Below are 16577 nucleotides of genomic sequence, written 5' to 3' on the forward strand. Positions count from 1 at the left end.
CCGCCAACTTCAGCCCGAGCAACAGGCGGCTGCGCTGGCAGCTGCGGCAGCCCCACGGGAAGGCGGCCCGGCAGTGGCGGCTCACGTGGCAGTGCAGCCTGGGGCAGGGCAGCATCTGCAGTGCCGGGGACGTTAATTAAATCGGAGCCTGGCCAGAGATGGCCTAATTAATTAATAACACCTACTTGTGTGGTGCCAAGTGCGACGCAGCCGCGAAGAGCTGTGGTGCCCCGGGCTGCGGCAGGCTTGTTTACGGCTTTCGCCCCTCGCCACACACGGGCAGGAAGGTCCCTGCGCTGGGACGTGACACAGCCCGCGGCGGGAAGCGGGGGGAGCCCTCAGAGCCGGGGCACGTCAATGCCATCAAGTGCCCCCGCGTATATGCACATGCCCCCCCAGCTGCACACGCTGCCCAAGTGCCCTGGCACGCGTGCCTAGATGTCCCCCCCCCCGTGCACGACAAACCGCATCGATGCTCCAGGGCCCACCTGGGAGCTGGTGCTGATGCTGATGTGATGGGGAGTTGTCAGCTCCTGAAGGTAATGCGAGTGACGTGTGGGGACAAGAAAAAAAAAAAACAACCTCTCCGAGAGCTTGATGAGCACAGGAGAGAAAAGGCAGCAAGGGGGGTGGCTGCTGTGGGAGCTGTGTGGGGACCCCGGCTCCTGGGGGCTGCAGGACCTGGGCTGCAGTGGTGGCACTGGGGCCGTGCGGTGGCTCCTCTCTGTCCCCCCGCTCTGCTCCGGGCCGCAGCCCCGGTCCCCAAATGCAGCTCCAGCGCCAGCCCAGGAGCCGCAGAGCTAGACTGGGGAGGGCTGCTGGTGCAGGGGCGCAGCTGGGCGAGGTGAGGGTGCGGCGGGGAGCGTCCTGCACAGGGGGTCCTGCAGCAGGGTGGGGGGAGACAGGGACAGCCAGAGCAGGCAGGCAGGTGCTGAGGACCTCACGTGCCAGCCACCCGCGGCCACCCAGAAATTGCCTCTGCAGCAGAGCGAGCTGCTTTCCCACTTAATGGGAAAAGTGGCTGCAATTTGGGGCCTTTCCAATCGCTGTCGAGCGGAGCGCCGGCCGCAATCAGGCGGCAGGGAAGGCGGGGGGCCAGAGTGGGGGGGCTCCATCCCTGGCGCCAGGCTCTGCCCCCGCCCTGCCACGCCGTGTCCTGGGGCTTCGGCACGACTGGGTCTCCCTGCCTTGCCTGTAACGGGGGTACCTGCTGCAACGCCACCCGCGTACTGACACCAGAGCATCTGTTTAATGAGTTTGCAGCAATTCCTGGGTGGTGCAAGGACCCGGCCGGGCAGGGGGATGACACAAAGGGGGTGGGTGGGGATGCCGGTGCGTGGGTGGGGGTCCTGGCAGGGGATGGCGGTTCCCTCAGTGGACCAGGACCTCCATCTTGTGGCTGCCCCGCTTCTTGCAGACGGGGACGTTGCTGCCCGTCTTGGCCGACTCCACCACGGTGACAGCCACATCGCCCTTCTGGAAGCGGGTGGAGAACCTGGGGGGGGGGGGGAGCAGGCCGGAGGGGTGGGGTGAGGTGGGGACATGCCCAGCCCCGCCCCACCTCCTGCCCAATAAGCTGCCCTCCTTACACCCACCTCTCTGGGGCTGCCTGCCACAGCCGATGCCCCACCCTGTGGACCCCACCCTTGCAAGCTCCACCCCCACAAGCCTCACCCCGTCCTACCCCACCCTTGTGAGCTCCACCCCAGACACCACCCTGCCCCGCCCTGCAAGGTCCACCCCTGCAAGTCTTGCCCCGCCCTGCAGGCCCCACCCTTGGTAGCTCCACCCCCCCACCCCACCCGTACTGGTCGGTGATGTGCAGGGGCAGGGCCTGGGCAGTGGTGTCCATGAGGGTCTGGTGCAGGCGGGTGATGAGCTCGATGAGGTGGTCGCTGACAAGCAAGAAGTCGCCCTTGGCTCCACCCGTGGAGGTCTGTGGGGAGCGGGGGGTGTCAGTCCCAGCAGGGACCCCCCGAGCCCCCAGGGACGCCCCTCCCCGGGTACCTCCTTGAGGTGCAGGGCCAGGAAGCCATCGGAGAAGCGGGTGACGGAGACGCTGCGGATGTCGCCCAGGCTGAGCACGGTCTTGGGCTGGGCGGCCTTGGGGTCGGCCAGGACCAGGTGCTCGGTGGTGAGCAGCAGCAGGCGCGGGACCGTCTGCGGGCAGGGGGGGGTCAGGATGGCCCCGCACGCCCTCCTGGTGCGGTGGGGACAGGGAGGGGGCTCACCTTGCCGCTGGCTCTGTTCACCTTCCTCACGGTGTCGGCCATCACCAGCTTGTCCTTGGCCACGGCATGGAGCTTCTGGTACTTGGGGTTCTGCGTCAGCCCCAGGTACTCGCCTTGGAAGGGCTGCTGCAGGCTGGGGATGGAGACCATCAGCCGGAGCTGCCCCATGCACTCGCCCGCTGCCCCGGCAGCCCCCAGCCCCGGCACCTTTTGGAGTAGAGCGTCTTCTTGTCCTTGAAGAGCTCGCTGGCGCAGAGCTTGGCCTGCAGCAGAGCCCTGCGCTGCGGCGTCAGCTGCTCCCGGTACTTCTTGCACTGCCGAGGGAGGGGGCGATTCGGTGCTGCTCAAGACCCCCAGGCGGGAGCTGGCATGGAAGAACGCAAGGTCCCAGCCGGAGCCCCCCCACCTCCCCGCCCCCTGCTCCCACCTTCCAGTGGTAGAAGATGCTCCTCAGCTCCTGGTTGGCATCAGCCAGGAACTTGTATGGCGCGGGGGGCCACGTCCGGTCCGTCACCACCAGTGGCGGGAGGTTCCTTCCCAGGCTCACCAGGAACTTCTGCACCTGGAAGCGGCAACGCGGCAGAGGGTCAGGAGGGTCCCCGGTCCAGCCCCAGGGATGGGGGGCTGGAAGGTGCCGTGCCCCCCCTCCCCCTCGGCCCCGCTCACCAGCCGCCGGTAGATGAAGTTGGCCAGGCGGGCGCTGGCCCCAGCGCGGAAATACCTCCTGTACGCCCTGCGGACCTGCCGGAGACAGCCGTCAGCGGCGGCAGCGGTGGGGACGCAGGACCTCGCCACCCTCCCGTTGCCACCCCCCATGGGACCCTGGTGTGGTTCCCCCCCCCGTCCCCATTCGGCCCCAGCGGAGAGGACAGCTGCTCCAGCCCGACAGGGTGGGCAGGAGCCAGGGTGGGCAGACAGACAGACAGCCCTGGACACAGCGGTGTGGACAGCAGGACAGAGGCAGCGCGCAGGGCCCCGCAGCCGGGCTGGCCCCGTTACCTGGTACCCTCTCCAGTAAGCGGCGATGGTGGCGGCGGCCGCGTGACGGTGGCGCTGGAACTTCAGCTCCCGGAGGAGCCGGCGAGACTGCGAGGGGTGAGAGCCCGGGGAGCCCAAGGCAGGGAGAAACCGACACAGATAGGGAGCGAGCGGGAGAGAGGCAGGAGAGAAGGACAGAAGATGGGGAGAGGAGATGAGTCTGGTCCCCCCACAGGGCACGTGGAGCCCCCAGCCCCTCCCTGCCACGCACCCCCACCCCGCTGCCCATGCTGCCAGCGCTAGGAGACCTGCCGGCCCCGGCCAGCGGCTGCGGGGTGCCCAGCCCTCACCTTCCAACCCCGCACGTGCGCCTGGATGATCAGCGCCGACCGCTTCATCTGCTTGTACTTGTTCTTTTGCTGTGGTGGGGAGAGCTGGGGTGAGCCGGGGGGCTTGGGAGAGCCAGGGGGCCCTGCCCAGGGGGTGAGGGATGGGGCAGGGGAAGTGCAGCCAGGAGCCCCTGCTCCTTTCTCACCATGTGGCCCCGGAACCAGGCGGAGATGATGATCTGGCTCTTGCGCATCCGCTGGTAATGCACTCGGCACCGCCAGCCCCGAAACGTCTTCTGGATCAGGGTGGCAAGCTGGACCACGCGCTCCTGGCGCTGCCTCTCCAGGTCAAAGAGCTGGGGACAGCCAGGGTGAGCGCTGGGGCGCCAAGCGGGGACAGGGACCCCCGGCCGGGAGCAACCTCCGGGGGCTGCGGCATCGCCCAGGAGCCCCCGGGATGGGCTCGAGGCTGCCGGCGGGGCAGGGGGACCCGTGGGGCTGGCACCCGCTCTGAGAAGGTCAGACCCTGCCCCACCTGGCAGCCCAACTGCCCCACAGCAGGGTCACCCCCGTGCCCCCGCTCTCCCTTCCCTGGACTCACGCTGCGTGGCGAGCGGATGAAGATCTTGGTGTGGCCAAACGCCAGCTCCTCGGCGGGGAATGCCAGGTCTGCCAGCAGCACCTCAGCTCCATCCCTGCACCGTGGTGGGAGACGAGGCCGGTCACAGCCCCGCAGCCCCTGGACCGGGGAGGGGGCTGCCAGACGCGCCCACGTTCTGTCCTAGCCCTGTACCTGTCGCTGCCAGCCCAGCGGGGCCAGGTCCGGGGGCTGAGCATCTTGTAGCGCTCCAGGAAGGGGCCGTAGAGCTGGCGGAAGGCGTAGCCCGCCCGCCGCACCCGCACGTTCTCCATCAGCCCCAGGTACCGGATCTGCGCCAGCACCAGCTCCGGCGTGAAGAGCATTGCCGTTTTGGTCTCGTTGGGCTTGATGCACCTGGAGGGAGCAGCAGCGGGCTGGGAGGGGGGTGGGGGGTCCCACTGGCACCAGGGCTGGGGTCGGGGGTCCCCCCAGGGCCGGTACCTGATGTAGTTGGGGTTCTTGGAGTAGAGGTTCTTCATCAGCGTCGCCACCGAGGCCTTGAACTGGAAGCCGGCGGTGGGGGGCAGCTTGAGGGAGACCTTCTGGGGGTCTCCCTCAGGGAAGAGGGAGCGCAGCAGCGCGTGCCGGGTGGCCCACATGGCCTGTGAGAGGTCACGGAAGAGCAGGTCGTTGTTCTTCTCGATGAAGCCCGTCACGTTGTAGGTCACCTGGGCGCAGGAGCGGGGTCAGCGCTCAGCGGGGTGCATGGGGGGGCCGCGTTCGGGGAGGGAGGAGGGAGAGAGCGGGTTATGGTTCAGTGCCTCTGACCCCCTTCCCAGCCCAGCCCCACAGCTCCCATGCAAAGCTGGGAAATGGACCCGGGGTCCTGGCTTCCCCTGTTGGGGCCGGGGCTGTGGGTGCCGGTGGGTGCCCGTGGCCGCTGGCAGACCTTGCCAGCGTAGTGGTGGATGCGGAAGCATTGTGTCGGCAAGCTGGCGTCCATGACGCGCCGGGCGTTCTGTGTCTCCTTGCTCTCGTAGTGCTTGTGGGTGGCAAAGAGCTGGTTCAGCTTGGTGAGGAAGGTGTCCTCATTGACCACACCGGGCCGTAGGCACTCCTCGTCCAGCATGGCCAGGATCCCGCACTTGCTCTGTGCCGTGATAGACAGCGTCACCCCAAAACGGCCCCGGCCCTGAGCAGCAGCTCCATCGAACCGGGGCTGCTCCAGGCTCTGCCCATCCCGAACTTGTGCCAGGTGTGATGGAGGAGAGTTGGGACCCCAACCTGGGACCCCGGCACTGGGGGGCAACTCACGTTCTCGATCAAGTTGCAGATGATGCTGTTGTCAAAAAACTCCACCGGGGTCCACTGGATGCCCTAGGAACAGACGGGGGTCAGATGCACAGACCTTCCACCCACACGTCACATGGACCACCCAGACCCTGCCCCACGGACAACCCCCCCAGCTATTGTGGGGCAGGAACCGGACGTCCGGCCACGGGGACAGGGATCCCGAATCCCTCCCTGCCTTCCTGCTATTGAATCCGTTCCCAGCAGGGAGCGGGGCGAGGGAGGGACGTGCCATGGAGCTGTCTCCGGCACTTCCCCATCCTCGGGGGGCCGAGACTCCTCGGGGGCCGTGCTCTGGCATGGGTAGAAGAGCTGCATCCAGTCTGACCGGCACGGGCTGGGGGTACCTCTCGGACATATTCCTCCTGCTCCTCCTTCAGGGTCATCAGGATGAAGATCTGCTGCAGCTTCTCGTTGCAGTAGTTGATGATGAACTGCTCAAAGCTGTTGTCCTGCAAGAGAAGGGTCCTGCGTGGCAGGTTGTGCCCAAGCCCCTAGCCCTGCCACATGTCCCACCCACTGCCCCGGACCCCCCAGCAGCAGGATGGGGCCGGGTGGGCTCTGCGCTCACCTGGAAGATCTCAAAGCCGTAGATATCCAGGACGCCCATCACCTTCCTCTGCTTCCCTGGCTTCACCTGGGGAGACAGCGGGATGCTGAGCTGTGTCCTGGTCCTGTGTGGGGTGGGGGTCCAGGGTCCCATCCTGGATGGGGGTCCAGTGCCTGTCATCCTGGGCACTCACCTGGATGCTGGTGTTGATGCGGTTCACCAGCCAGTCGAAGAGGCGGCTGTAGATGTTCTTGGCCAGTGCGTCCCGGCCGTAGTAGCCCTGGGAAGAGGGGTGAGGGGCTCATGCTGGCTCCTGGGGGGCTGCCGGCCATCAGCCCACGGGCAGGGGATGGTCCCGCTCACCTGGGGGACGCTGAGGGTGGTGAGCACCGTCTCGTCCCGTGCCTTCACTGTGCGGGAGCACAGCGCCCGCTCCAGCCTGCCGGGGTCCAGCCCGATCAGCTCGCAGATCTCCTGCAGCTCTGTGCAGGGAGGCAGCGGTGCCAGGGCCGAGCGGGGCGGGGGGGTGAGAGCCTCCCCCACCAACCCGCCCCAGGCCCATCCCCATCCCTGCACTTACCCTGCGGTTCAGCGATGCTGCAGGCCTCCATCCCGCTGGCCTGGTAGCTGCTGCTCAGCTGCACGTTGCCCAGCTTGAGCACCACTGCCGTCACCTCCAGCAGCGCCGTCACCTCGGCGGGCGAGAAGCCGATGATCCTCATGGCATCCTGGGGACGGACACAGGCAGCTCAGGGGGATGGGGTTGGCCCCAGGCTGGTTTGGGGGGGGGGGGGGGGGGGCGTCACGGCTTCCCTGCTCCCCAGGTCTTGGCCAGTGGTACCTGCGTGGCATGGAAGTTGGCCGCATCGTCCATGCCGGGCAGACCAGAGCTCTCCCGGTTCAGGTAGCTGTAGTGCCGGCAGTCCTGGCGGAGCTTCAGCTGCTCTGGGGGGTGGCAGGGAGAAGGCAGCTCAGCTATGGCCCCCCCAGGCCCCTGGTTCCCCCCTGACCCCCTGTGCTGGGGCACCTGGACCTACGGAGCTGCTGCACTGAGCCCCCGGCTAGGAGCTGGTAGAAGATGTGGAAGTTCCTCTCTCCCTTCACGTGCCGGACGATGCGGGATTTCTCCAGCAAGTCTGCAGGCAGGGGTCAGCGTCACCAGCGCGTGTGAGGTGGGACCCCCCCCCCGGACAGGTGATCAGTACTCACAGTTGCTAATGACCCCTCCCAGGGGCTCCCCCTTGAAGTCGAACTCCACGTCCATGTACTTGCCCTGAGGGACGGGGCTGGGGTCAGGGCAGGGGGACCCCACGGCGGGTGGCAGCTCCACTCCCCGTGTCCACGTCCCCGTCCCCTGCCGTGCCTCCAGCCCCATCAGGGTCCACGTGGACCTGGCAAGGTCTGGCCCCGCTCCCCACGGGACGTGACTCCACCGCCCTGGTTCCCCAGCCACTTACGAATCGGGAGGAGTTGTCGTTGCGGACAGTCTTGGCGTTTCCAAAAGCTGCGGGGGGAGGACGGAGTTACAGCATTGGTCCGGGGGGGCTGTGCTGAGCCCTGGGATGGGCGCAGGGTGCCAGGCGCTTACCCTCCAGCACGGGGTTGGACTGCAGGAGCTGCTCCTTCACCTTGTCCACCTCCTCCCCTTTGCTGCACACAGCCGCCACGTAGGACATCACCAGCTTGCTGGCCTCTGCAAGCAAGATGCCGTGGGTGTCGGGGCCACGAATGCCCACCAGCCAGCCCCCCGAGCCCCTCACAGCCCTGTGAGCACCCGGCAGCAGCCCTGGTTCTACCTGTCTTGCCGGCCCCACTCTCGCCAGTGATGAGGATGCACTGGTCCCTGTCCCGGTCCCGCAGCGAGCGATAGGCATCGTCGGCGATGGCATAGCTGGGGGCGAGGAGGGGTTAGAAGGGGGCTGGAGCAGTCCGCGGGCTTCAGAAAATGCTGTGGCTGTGAGGCCACCCTGAGCAGACTCCCCCAGACCCCCACGCCTCAGGCTCGCCCGTGGGTGAAGCCCTTGGCAGGGTGCAGGGGGACTGAGGGCACCCTGGGGCTGCTGGGCTCCCTGTGCTCACATGTGGGGCTTCACAGCGAAGAAGTTGCAGTTGTGGTACTCCTGCACCTTCTCGGGGGTGTAGATGGGCAGGGACCGGTAGGGGTTCACCGAGATGACCACGTTCCCGATGTACGTCTGCGGGTAAGCAGGATGATGTGGGTGTAAGCCAGGAGGACCCAGCTCCGATCCTGGTGCTCCCCACTCCAGAGACCATACGCTGCTCCCCATCCCAGACCCCCCTCCCTCCCCGCCCCAGACACCCTGCCCCGGTGCCCACGTAGATGTCGCTGCGGCGGAAGCGCTCCTGCAGGGTGTGGAGCAGCGATTCCTCGGTCAGCGGGTCCAGCAGCACCAGGTCCCCAACTGCCGCGGCATCCAGCAGCGAGTTGGTAGCTTCCATGGCCGGGCGGCTCCGGGGCAGCTGGGGCAGAGCGGAGGGAGGGCTGCAGCCATGGACATGCAGCCCCTTGCCCCAACCCCCCCCCCTGGTCCTCAGCAGCCCCTATGCCCCTAGCTGCCCCCTGCCCTTAGAGGCTCAGAAGGGCACCAGGGAGAGCGGGGTGCCCCGGCACCCAGTGGGCATGGACCCACTGAGACACATGGCAAGGCTTGAAGCACCAGCTGAGCCTGGCACAGGGCAGGGCAGGATGCGGCCCTTGGCCAGCGGGATGCTGCTGGGACCTTGGCTGCTCCCTGACCCTGCCATGCCCCACTCTCCCAGGCTGTTGTGCTGGGGCTGGCGGCCCCTGGGGACCAGGGGCAAGGCATCCACGCATCCACAACGGCACAGAGGACTCCTTCCCAGGACACCATGGTGCCCAGGACCCCGTGGTAGGGATGGTGGCTCGGGGCAGGGGCAGGACACTGTGCTCCTGCCCACCGCTGCAGGGGAAGCAGGGGCCAGGCCAGGAAACGTGGACACCTGGATCCTATTCTTGGGGCAGGGATGAATTCAGCCTCTACTTCCTCTCTGCTTCCTGGCAGGGAACGGCCAGGGTGGGGAAGGGACAGGCTCAGGGCTGGGGGAGCCCAGGTCCCCCTGACAGCCCTGCAGCCAACAGCACCCAAGGGCTCTCAGGAGAAACAGTGCTGCTTTCCCCCCACACTCCACCCATCTCTCACCCATCTTTACAGAGCAGCTGCATTCCCTGGGGTGACCTTCACCCTCGCTTTACAGCCCCGGCACAGGTTGTAAACCCAGCCCCACTTATCGGTGCCCAGGGAAAGTTCACGAGTGAAGAGGTGGGGAAAGATGGGGCAAACGGGGGAATGAAGATGGCTCCACCAGGAGCTGCCCCGCTGGCAGCAGCCTCCGGACAAGATGGCAGAGCCTCCCGTGGGTCCCTGCAGCCTCCCCCTGCACAGGGCACCAGCACCGAGACCCCCGTGCTGCTGGGTGTGGGACCCCAGGGTGAGCGCCCATGGGTGGGAACCAGAGCAAGAGACCCCTGCCCCAGCTCCAGGGCAGCCCTGGGCTCACTCCAGTCTTCCCCATGGTGCCAGGTCTCAGAGCTCCCTATGCCCCATGGATTGGGAGGTCTCCTGGGGTGGGGGTACCCTGGGGTCGGGGCTGTGGAGACAGGGTGTCCCCGGCCAGCCCCAGGGTGTGGGGGGGCTCGGGTACTTTAGGCTGGGAGCAGAGGGGTCTGCAACTCACCTCCTGATTGCAGAGCAGCAGCAGCTCCTGGAGTGGCTTCAGCTGGGGCTGCCCGGGAGCCGGCGGGGATCAACCCAGCCCAGCTCAGCGCCCGGTGCTGGCCCCGTCCGGCCCACGGAGGGGCGGAGGGCCAGAGGGACCTCCCTCAGGGCACCACGCCCACTCGCAGACAGGGAAACTGAGGCACAAAGCTCATCAGCCAGCTGGGAAGAAGCCCCAGGCTGCCCACCAGCCCGTGCCCTGCACAGGGTCCCAGCCTGGCCAGGCTGCTGCTGCCATGCCCCCCTCCCCAGCCCAGCAGCTTGTAGCAGGAACAAACAGAGAATGTCACTTGCAGCCAAGCAAACAAAGGGAGCTTCCTCTCAGGGCTGCGGGAAACCGGGGCAAGGTACAGGGGCTGGCAGAGCCAGGAGCCCCCAGGGCTGCTCCCAGGGAGAAGACACCTGCCCACACAGCAGCCGGGCTGAGAGACCAGTGGCCACGGGCAGTCCTGCCTTTGCTCTGGGGCTGCTGCAGGGAACCCATCACCCAGGGGCCTTTTCCTTGTCCCCCAAGCACCATCCTCAGCAGAGCGAGCTCCCACGGGTGGACGAGCTGAGGGCGAGCCCTAGGGTCACGGCAGGACAGACCAATGAGGGTCATTACCTACAAAATACATCTTTATTAAAAATATAATCAGTCATTAACCACACAGTAACCATGGAGGGACACAGTAACAGAGGCTGCTCACACCAGAGCAGGGAAGAAAGCGCAGCAAGGGCAGGGGAGTAAACCTGGGACAGAAACAAACCAACAGCAAAAAATCTGGCAGCAGCGTGGGCGAGGTACGGGCCGGGCTGTGGGAGCCCAGGCCCCAGGGCAGCAGAGCAGCCGCAGGGCAGTAAGGCTGCCAGAGGGCAGCTTTATTGCTTAGAAAGTTGCATAGGTTGGGGCGTCCCCTCCAGCTTTGTGCTTTGGCAAGGCCAGTGACCATCGGCAGAGCCCCCTCCCCAGCGCAGGGAGCAGGAATGCAGGAAGGGCCATCCCCAGGGCACCAGCTTCAAGGGGACAGGGAGCTGCCAGCACCTAACCACCAGCAAGGCAGGGAGGAGGAAGCACATCCACACTCATCCTCAGCCCAGGGACCGCCTGGCAGACAGGAGGTGCAGGGAGCAGGAGGCTGAGCACAGCCTCTGCCACAACACAGCAGCTGCGGGGAGCGGAGCGAGCGCACGGGGCACCAAGCAGACTTCAAGGCTGTCTTCTCCTGAGCTCTGTGACATGCACGTGGAGGGGCCGACCGAGTTGCGTCTCCATCAGGGAGGCGCTGGGGTTTTTGGTATCCACACAGGATTTAAGCCAAGGCAGAGGCACAGCCCAACCAGCTGGAGCCCACTGGCTTCTTTGGTAACAGCAGGAGGAGGAGCAGCAGGTCACCCACTGCCTGTTCCCTCCCCACAGTGGCCTGGCAGCAGGCAGATGCTGAGCACGCAGGTACCAGTGGGACAGGTCCAAAGTTCCTCTCGTGCACGTCACCCTCACAGGCACCTGCACGCAAGACAGAACTTTCGCTCCGTCCCCACCCCGGCAGGCAGAGAGGCTCCCAGCAGAGCCAGGGTGTCCGGCAGCCCAGAGGCAGCGGGGTGAGGAAGAAGAGCTCCCATCTGCTGGCCACAGCAGCAGTGCTGAGGAACGGGGCTCAGGGTGCTTGCGGGAGCCAGAGCAGTGCCCAGGCCTGGGAAGGAGGTCCCTGCCCCTACGACATGGAACTCGTAAGCACCCACACCAAAAGGCAGGGTGGCTCCAGTCCACCTTCAGGCAGGACCAGCGTCTCACGTCTTGTCAGCAGCGCAGACCTTGCCTGGCCTGCTGTCCCCAGCTGGGACCAGCTCCCTGCATCTCCCCTGCCAACACCCAGGGCAGTGCTGACAGAAGCTTTCGCGCCTTAGCCTGGCAGGAGCTGCCTGGGGAATACGAAGGTGTGAGTCCCCCTCGTCCTCCTCCCACCAGGCTCTGCTGCAGAGTTCACAGCAGCCCAGTTTGGGGTGGGATTGGGGTTGCTGCGAGCAGACACACCAGCTCTCCCCGCCACATGGGGCTTTGCGCTCTGCAGGCGTCAGGGCAGTGGGAAAGCAGCAGCGGTTCTGCCCCTCACCTCTGTGGGTCTGTGGCAGCTGACCTCAATCGGCATCCATGTGGACATGGCTCAGGGAATAACTCATGTGATTCCTGTCAAAGGAGTCATCATCATCCTCTTCCTCCTCAAAGAGCTGGTCCTCAAAGAAGATGCCACCCAGGCCGTACTCCCGCTCATGGACAGAGACCTCATTGGGGGTGACATGACAGGCACCACCCACAAAGTCAGCAAACCTGGGAAGAAGCCACGAAGAAGCGTGTTGTGCACGCGTGCCTGGTGGCCTCCTGCGAGGCCCTGGCACACAAGGAGCTGGAGTGAAGTGTTTCAGTGCCAAGACCGGGCGTTATCTGTCCTTTCCCTGTGGCACGCCCTGCTTCCACACACCACAGACCTTCTGTGCCTGTCTCCCTATCTCTAAAGCCAGAGGCAACAGCACAGAGCGACCCCAGGCTTTCAGAAGCACACAGAGATGCAGGAGCACACTGCCAGGGGATAATACCTCTTGGGAGACTGGATGCGGGAGACTGCAGTCCAGGCAGAGAAATCCGGGCTTCTGCAGTGGTTTCGAAGCTCCTCAAGGGCCTTGCGTGTCTCCACCTCGCCCTGGAGTCGGTACTCCTCCTCCGTCAGCAGGCGAGGGGGGCTTGGCCCGAGCCTGGCACTCTGCATTCTCCTGCCAGTGGAGCAGCACCAGTTACTGCCCGCCCAGCCGGGGCAGGACCCCCAGCTGGGTCAGAGCTGGCGGTGGGAGGAGAAGAGCATATCCCTCTGGCCTCTGCTCCTCGCTCCTGAGGGAGGCTCCCAACCACGAGGAGAAGCAGGTCACTGTCCTGCACAAACCCCAGGGAAAAAGGGATACAACAACCCCAGTATACCCACCCCAGCCCCAAACCCCAGTGAAAAAGCCCTGGTTCTGCAACACAGACTCCATCCAGCAGCTCACCCAGGCCCAACAACAGCTGGGAATCAGGAGGAAGCTGGGGTGCTTGCGGTCCTCACCTGTAGGCAGCAAAGGCCCACTGTAAGGGGTAGTCCAGGTTCTTGGTGCAGACAGCAATGACCACCAAGGCCAAGGCGATGGGATGGATCTGGATGCCTGAGTACATCAGCAACAGGCCCAAGAGCTGCAGGGCCCAGGAGAGGAGGTTGATGCTGCGCTCGTTCTCCAGCGGGCCATACCTGTAGCACACACCGAAGCTCACGATGCCCACGAGCAGCAGGTAGCCTGCGGGAGAGCAGAGGGATTGGGCAGGCACAAACTGGAGGGCTCAGCCTGGCTGACAGGAGCTGGCTAAGCAGCATCTGCCAGGGCTGCAGTTAAACCTGACGCCAGAGCCCACCTCTCTCAGGAGCACGAGGGCAGCGTCTGCAGCAACCAGGGGGGCAGGAAGGCTCAGCATTTTCCACCAGCATGTTGCAGCTCCAGTAGGAGACACGCAGACTGGTGAACCGGCGAGTCCGAAGGGCTCACACCTACCTAGGAGGTACTGCCAGTAGGACTTGCAGATCTCGCGTAGGTTCTTGAAGATCAGCTGAAGCAGGTACAGGGAAAAGGACCAGCCTCCTACCAGCAAGAAGTAAACAGGACTTTTCTAGGAGAGGAGATGGAAAATTCAAGACAGGCAGTAGGGCAGCAGGCAGCCATGGCTACCTCCCCCCAGCTGCCAAGCCTTGCTCCATGGCAAAGCCAGACCCCCAACCCAGCACCCCAAGGCCACGTACTCCAGCACTCTCACCAGAATACCCATATAGGTGTAGAAAGGGCTACTGCTGCAAGGTCTCTCACCCCAGACAGCTTGACACTCACCTTGGGCATGACCTTGGACATCATGTAGACAAGGATGAGCAGGGAGGCCAGCAAGCCAAAACTAATCCCAGCCGAGTAATAGAAGAGTTGGCTCCTGCAGAGGTCACGCATGTGCACAAGGTGTTTTACAGCTCATGGATGACTGTGCGCCAACACGCCTGCTGGGAGCAACCCCCTGCAGGCTGCAGAGCCAACCAGACACTGCCCACCCAACCCTCCTTGTCCCCAGCTCACAGGGAAAGGAGGTGACTCACCTGCTTAGCATGTCGCCACAGAAGAACAACAGCAGGCCCAGGAAGGAAACCAGGAACAGCTTAGGGTCAAAGCCTGGAAAGAGAGTGAATCCAGGTTGAGAGGAACCCCAGCATGGTGCCTTCGAGGTCAAGCTCCAGCCTGCCACATGGTCACAAGTGCAGAGAAAGGGCAGCATCCCAGGCAAACCTCCAAAAGCCCCAAATTCCCCCACTTTATATCCCATGGACAAAGACACACTTCCCTCTGCAGGCCCATTTTCCTTCCCAAGGAAGAAACAGCCCTGCTGGCCCTCAAACCATAAGCTTGCCTGGTCACATCCTCGTCGGCCTCTTGAGAGCGCTGGCGCAGCCCAGTCCCACCTCCCACCCCAAGAGCCCCTGCCATGGAGCAGACGTACGTCGGAAGAGGACGACACAGTACGTCGTGCCGGCCTCCAGCAGCTCGACCTTCAGGCAGGTTTTGTTGCTGTAGAGATCCACATCGATGCTGGTGTCGTTCAGCTTCTCCTTCAGGAATGAGAAAATGATGTTCCACACGTTGAACTCCTCGAGCTCCTCCTCGCTGTCCACCTGGGTGACTCGGATCATCCGGCTGCTGTTGACCCGGATCTGTACAGGGGAGAGAAGCAAACAGGGACATGGCCACAGCTGCTGGAGGGGCTCGGCACAGCTAGACCTCGGAGGACCTGCCTTCTCCTCTCACCTGTGTCCTTGTCCATATGTCGTGCCATTGTGGGAGGCGGGTGTTGGTGTAGCAGAAGTGGCGAGAAGCTGAGTGATGGTACATGTGGCCCTCGTGGAGCGGGATCACCGACTCCCTGGCATCTGTGCAACACAGAGCAGAGGAAAGGGATTCAGCAATGCAGACCAAACACGAGGCCCCTGTTCCCACCTGCTTCAGACACCAAAACACACGGGTCCACTTTCCTTGCCTGGAGTTCCCCCAGTTAAGCATGCTCTGAGTAGATAAAAGTCCTTCCTCTGTTTTCCTCAGAACACGCTGTCTGGCTCTTTTCTGGGATAAGCCTATTCCTGAGACTGTCAAACAGCACAGACTCATCCCCTGCTCCCCTTTCCAGCTCGACTCCTCGTTCTAGACCCATCCCCATCTCAGGGAAAACTAAATTGGAGCATGCCTCCTGCACGAACTCGCCCACCGAGGTGAAGGAGGCTCCCGAATGCCACAGAAGGCCCAGCCACGCCGGCAGATCCGGACAGCGAGATGCCGCAAGACCAGTCCCTGCGGCACCCTCTGCCACAGCGGCGGGCCGCATCATCACCCAGGAGGCTGGAGGCCCCGGGGAGTGCTCTGCGAGTGGGTGGGCTGTTCGCTGGGGCTCCCCGGAGGGGGCAGCGTGCTCCCCCAACGGGGGGCACAGAGCCACGCGGTGCGGCTGCTCGCCCGGCGGAGAAACACCGCGACGCAGGAGAACAAGGGGCGGCTGCCCGGGAAGAGCCGGGCGGGGGGCTGCGTTCGCCTCGACCCCTCCCCCCCCTCCCCACCGCTCCACTCGGGAGCGGGACTGCGTGGGGCGGGGGGTGTCCCCCGGCGGGCACCGGGCAGCTCCCCCTGCGGCTGCCTGCGCGGGAGAGGCCGAGGGAGCCGGGCGGGTGGAGGCGGCAGCGGGGCTCGGCCCCTCCGGTCTCGGTCGGTGCCGCCGCTTCCAGCCCGCTTTCCCGCTCCGCTCCGGGCCGACCGGCCGCAGCCGCGGCGCCTCCTCAGGCGGCCGGGGGGCCGGCCCTCCGCCCACCCGGGAACGGCGCCGTCGGGCAGCGACCCCGGGCTGGACCCCGACCCCCCCCCGCCCGCCCGCCGCCGCCGCCGCCCCCGCCCCGAGCCCCGCCGTGACGCCGCCGCCCCGCGCACCTGCGCCTCCCAGCAGCGGCGGCGGCAGGAACAGCAGCACCAGCGCCCCCAGGAGCCGCCGCCGCCGCCCCGGAGCCCGTTTCATCCCTCCCGCCGCGGCCGCGCCGCCGACTTCCGCTTCCGCCGCCGATCACCGCCCACCCGGTAACGGCGGCCGAGGGGCAGGCGGCAGCCAACGAGATGGGGGGGGGGGGCTCGCGTGGCGTCATCGTGGAGTGACGGCTGAGCCGACCTATCGGAAGGCCGCTGCGACCTCACTCGCGCCCCCCCCGCCCCCCCGCTGCCTGCCGCGCTGACTGACAGGGCCTGCACCCTATCAGCGTAGCTTGGGCAGGAACCAGCCGTGGTCCCGCTCTCGGTTACCACGGTGACCAACAAGCGCGCCAGTCAACCCGGAGGCACGCCCAGCCCGTAGCAACCGCGAGCCCCGCCTTGGAAACGGCTCTGACAGGCACGCCCCTCAGCCTATCAGAGCACAGGCCGGCCCCGCCACGCCCTCCCGCCCCCTCCCGAACGCCGCCTGATTGACATGCGCCTCCTGCTATCAGGAAGCGGTCTCGCGTTGTTTTTGTGAGGGGTTCACGCGTGGGGGAGACGCAGGTCCCGCCCCTCAGGCCCCCACGGCCGCTTCGGCCCCGCGGCCTCGGGGGCCGCCAGGCCTCGCCGTGCTGTGCCGCGCCCGGGTCGGGGCTCCGCCGGGGCGGAGGCTCGGCCGGGCCGCGGGTGGGCGTGGGCGTGGGCCCGGGACAAGAAGCCTTTCTCCGGCCGGGCCGCGGAGCCGCGCCTGCCCCGGCGGGG

At 65.7% G+C, this 16577-nt stretch overlaps 2 protein-coding genes across 5 annotated transcripts; both read right to left on the reverse strand.

The window, feature by feature from the left end:
- Window positions 1-1254: 1254 nt before the first annotated feature.
- MYO1A (myosin IA) lies at window positions 1255-9788 on the reverse strand. Its single transcript, XM_075049937.1, has 29 exons — window positions 9736-9788; window positions 8356-8499; window positions 8098-8213; window positions 7815-7909; window positions 7607-7711; window positions 7476-7522; window positions 7228-7291; window positions 7056-7154; window positions 6860-6963; window positions 6599-6746; window positions 6382-6500; window positions 6212-6298; window positions 6040-6105; window positions 5816-5920; window positions 5433-5495; window positions 5068-5268; window positions 4620-4846; window positions 4332-4532; window positions 4140-4233; window positions 3745-3894; window positions 3560-3628; window positions 3231-3317; window positions 2898-2972; window positions 2659-2793; window positions 2439-2545; window positions 2232-2364; window positions 2008-2160; window positions 1809-1936; window positions 1255-1495 (listed from the first exon to the last, which is right to left on the reverse strand). The coding sequence occupies exons 2-29, from the start codon at window positions 8476-8478 to the stop codon at window positions 1372-1374; spliced, it is 3225 nt and encodes a 1074-aa protein (XP_074906038.1). The 5' UTR covers window positions 8479-8499; window positions 9736-9788; the 3' UTR covers window positions 1255-1371.
- Window positions 9789-10374: 586 nt separating this feature from the next.
- On the reverse strand, window positions 10375-15916 carry NEMP1 (nuclear envelope integral membrane protein 1). Of its 4 annotated transcripts, none has more exons than XM_075049712.1 (10): window positions 15780-15916; window positions 14616-14737; window positions 14311-14521; window positions 13913-13985; window positions 13659-13752; window positions 13329-13443; window positions 12851-13076; window positions 12351-12524; window positions 11894-12084; window positions 10375-11262 (listed from the first exon to the last, which is right to left on the reverse strand). In XM_075049712.1, the coding sequence occupies exons 1-9, from the start codon at window positions 15862-15864 to the stop codon at window positions 11895-11897; spliced, it is 1290 nt and encodes a 429-aa protein (XP_074905813.1). In that variant the 5' UTR covers window positions 15865-15916; the 3' UTR covers window positions 10375-11262; window position 11894. The 4 variants fall into 4 exon arrangements, with proteins under 4 accessions (XP_074905813.1, XP_074905810.1, XP_074905811.1 ...); XM_075049709.1 differs by having other exon boundaries at window positions 11870-12084; XM_075049710.1 differs by having other exon boundaries at window positions 10375-11678; window positions 11870-12084.
- Window positions 15917-16577: the final 661 nt, after the last annotated feature.

Source organism: Buteo buteo, chromosome 17, assembly GCF_964188355.1.
Source record: "Buteo buteo chromosome 17, bButBut1.hap1.1, whole genome shotgun sequence".
Taxonomy (NCBI): Eukaryota; Metazoa; Chordata; class Aves; order Accipitriformes; family Accipitridae; genus Buteo; species Buteo buteo.

What these genes read in the sequence shown, in the direction of transcription:
- NEMP1 (XM_075049712.1), bottom strand. Translation starts at nt 15,864, where the DNA reads ATGAAACGGGCTCCGGGGCGGCGGCGGCGGCTCCTGGGGGCGCTGGTG. An exon ending in ACATATGGACAAGGACACAG is followed by an intron (nt 14,522 to 14,615) that starts GTGAGAGGAGAA and finishes TCCCCTGTACAG; the next exon opens with ATCCGGGTCAACAGCAGCCG. An exon ending in CTGTGTCGTCCTCTTCCGAC is followed by an intron (nt 13,986 to 14,310) that starts GTACGTCTGCTC and finishes CTCTCTTTCCAG; the next exon opens with GCTTTGACCCTAAGCTGTTC.
- MYO1A (XM_075049937.1), bottom strand. Translation starts at nt 8,478, where the DNA reads ATGGAAGCTACCAACTCGCTGCTGGATGCCGCGGCAGTTGGGGACCTG. An exon ending in ACGACAACTCCTCCCGATTC is followed by an intron (nt 7,292 to 7,475) that starts GTAAGTGGCTGG and finishes CCCGTCCCTCAG; the next exon opens with GGCAAGTACATGGACGTGGA. An exon ending in CCCCTGCACATCACCGACCA is followed by an intron (nt 1,496 to 1,808) that starts GTACGGGTGGGG and finishes CCCCCCCCCCAG; the next exon opens with GTTCTCCACCCGCTTCCAGA.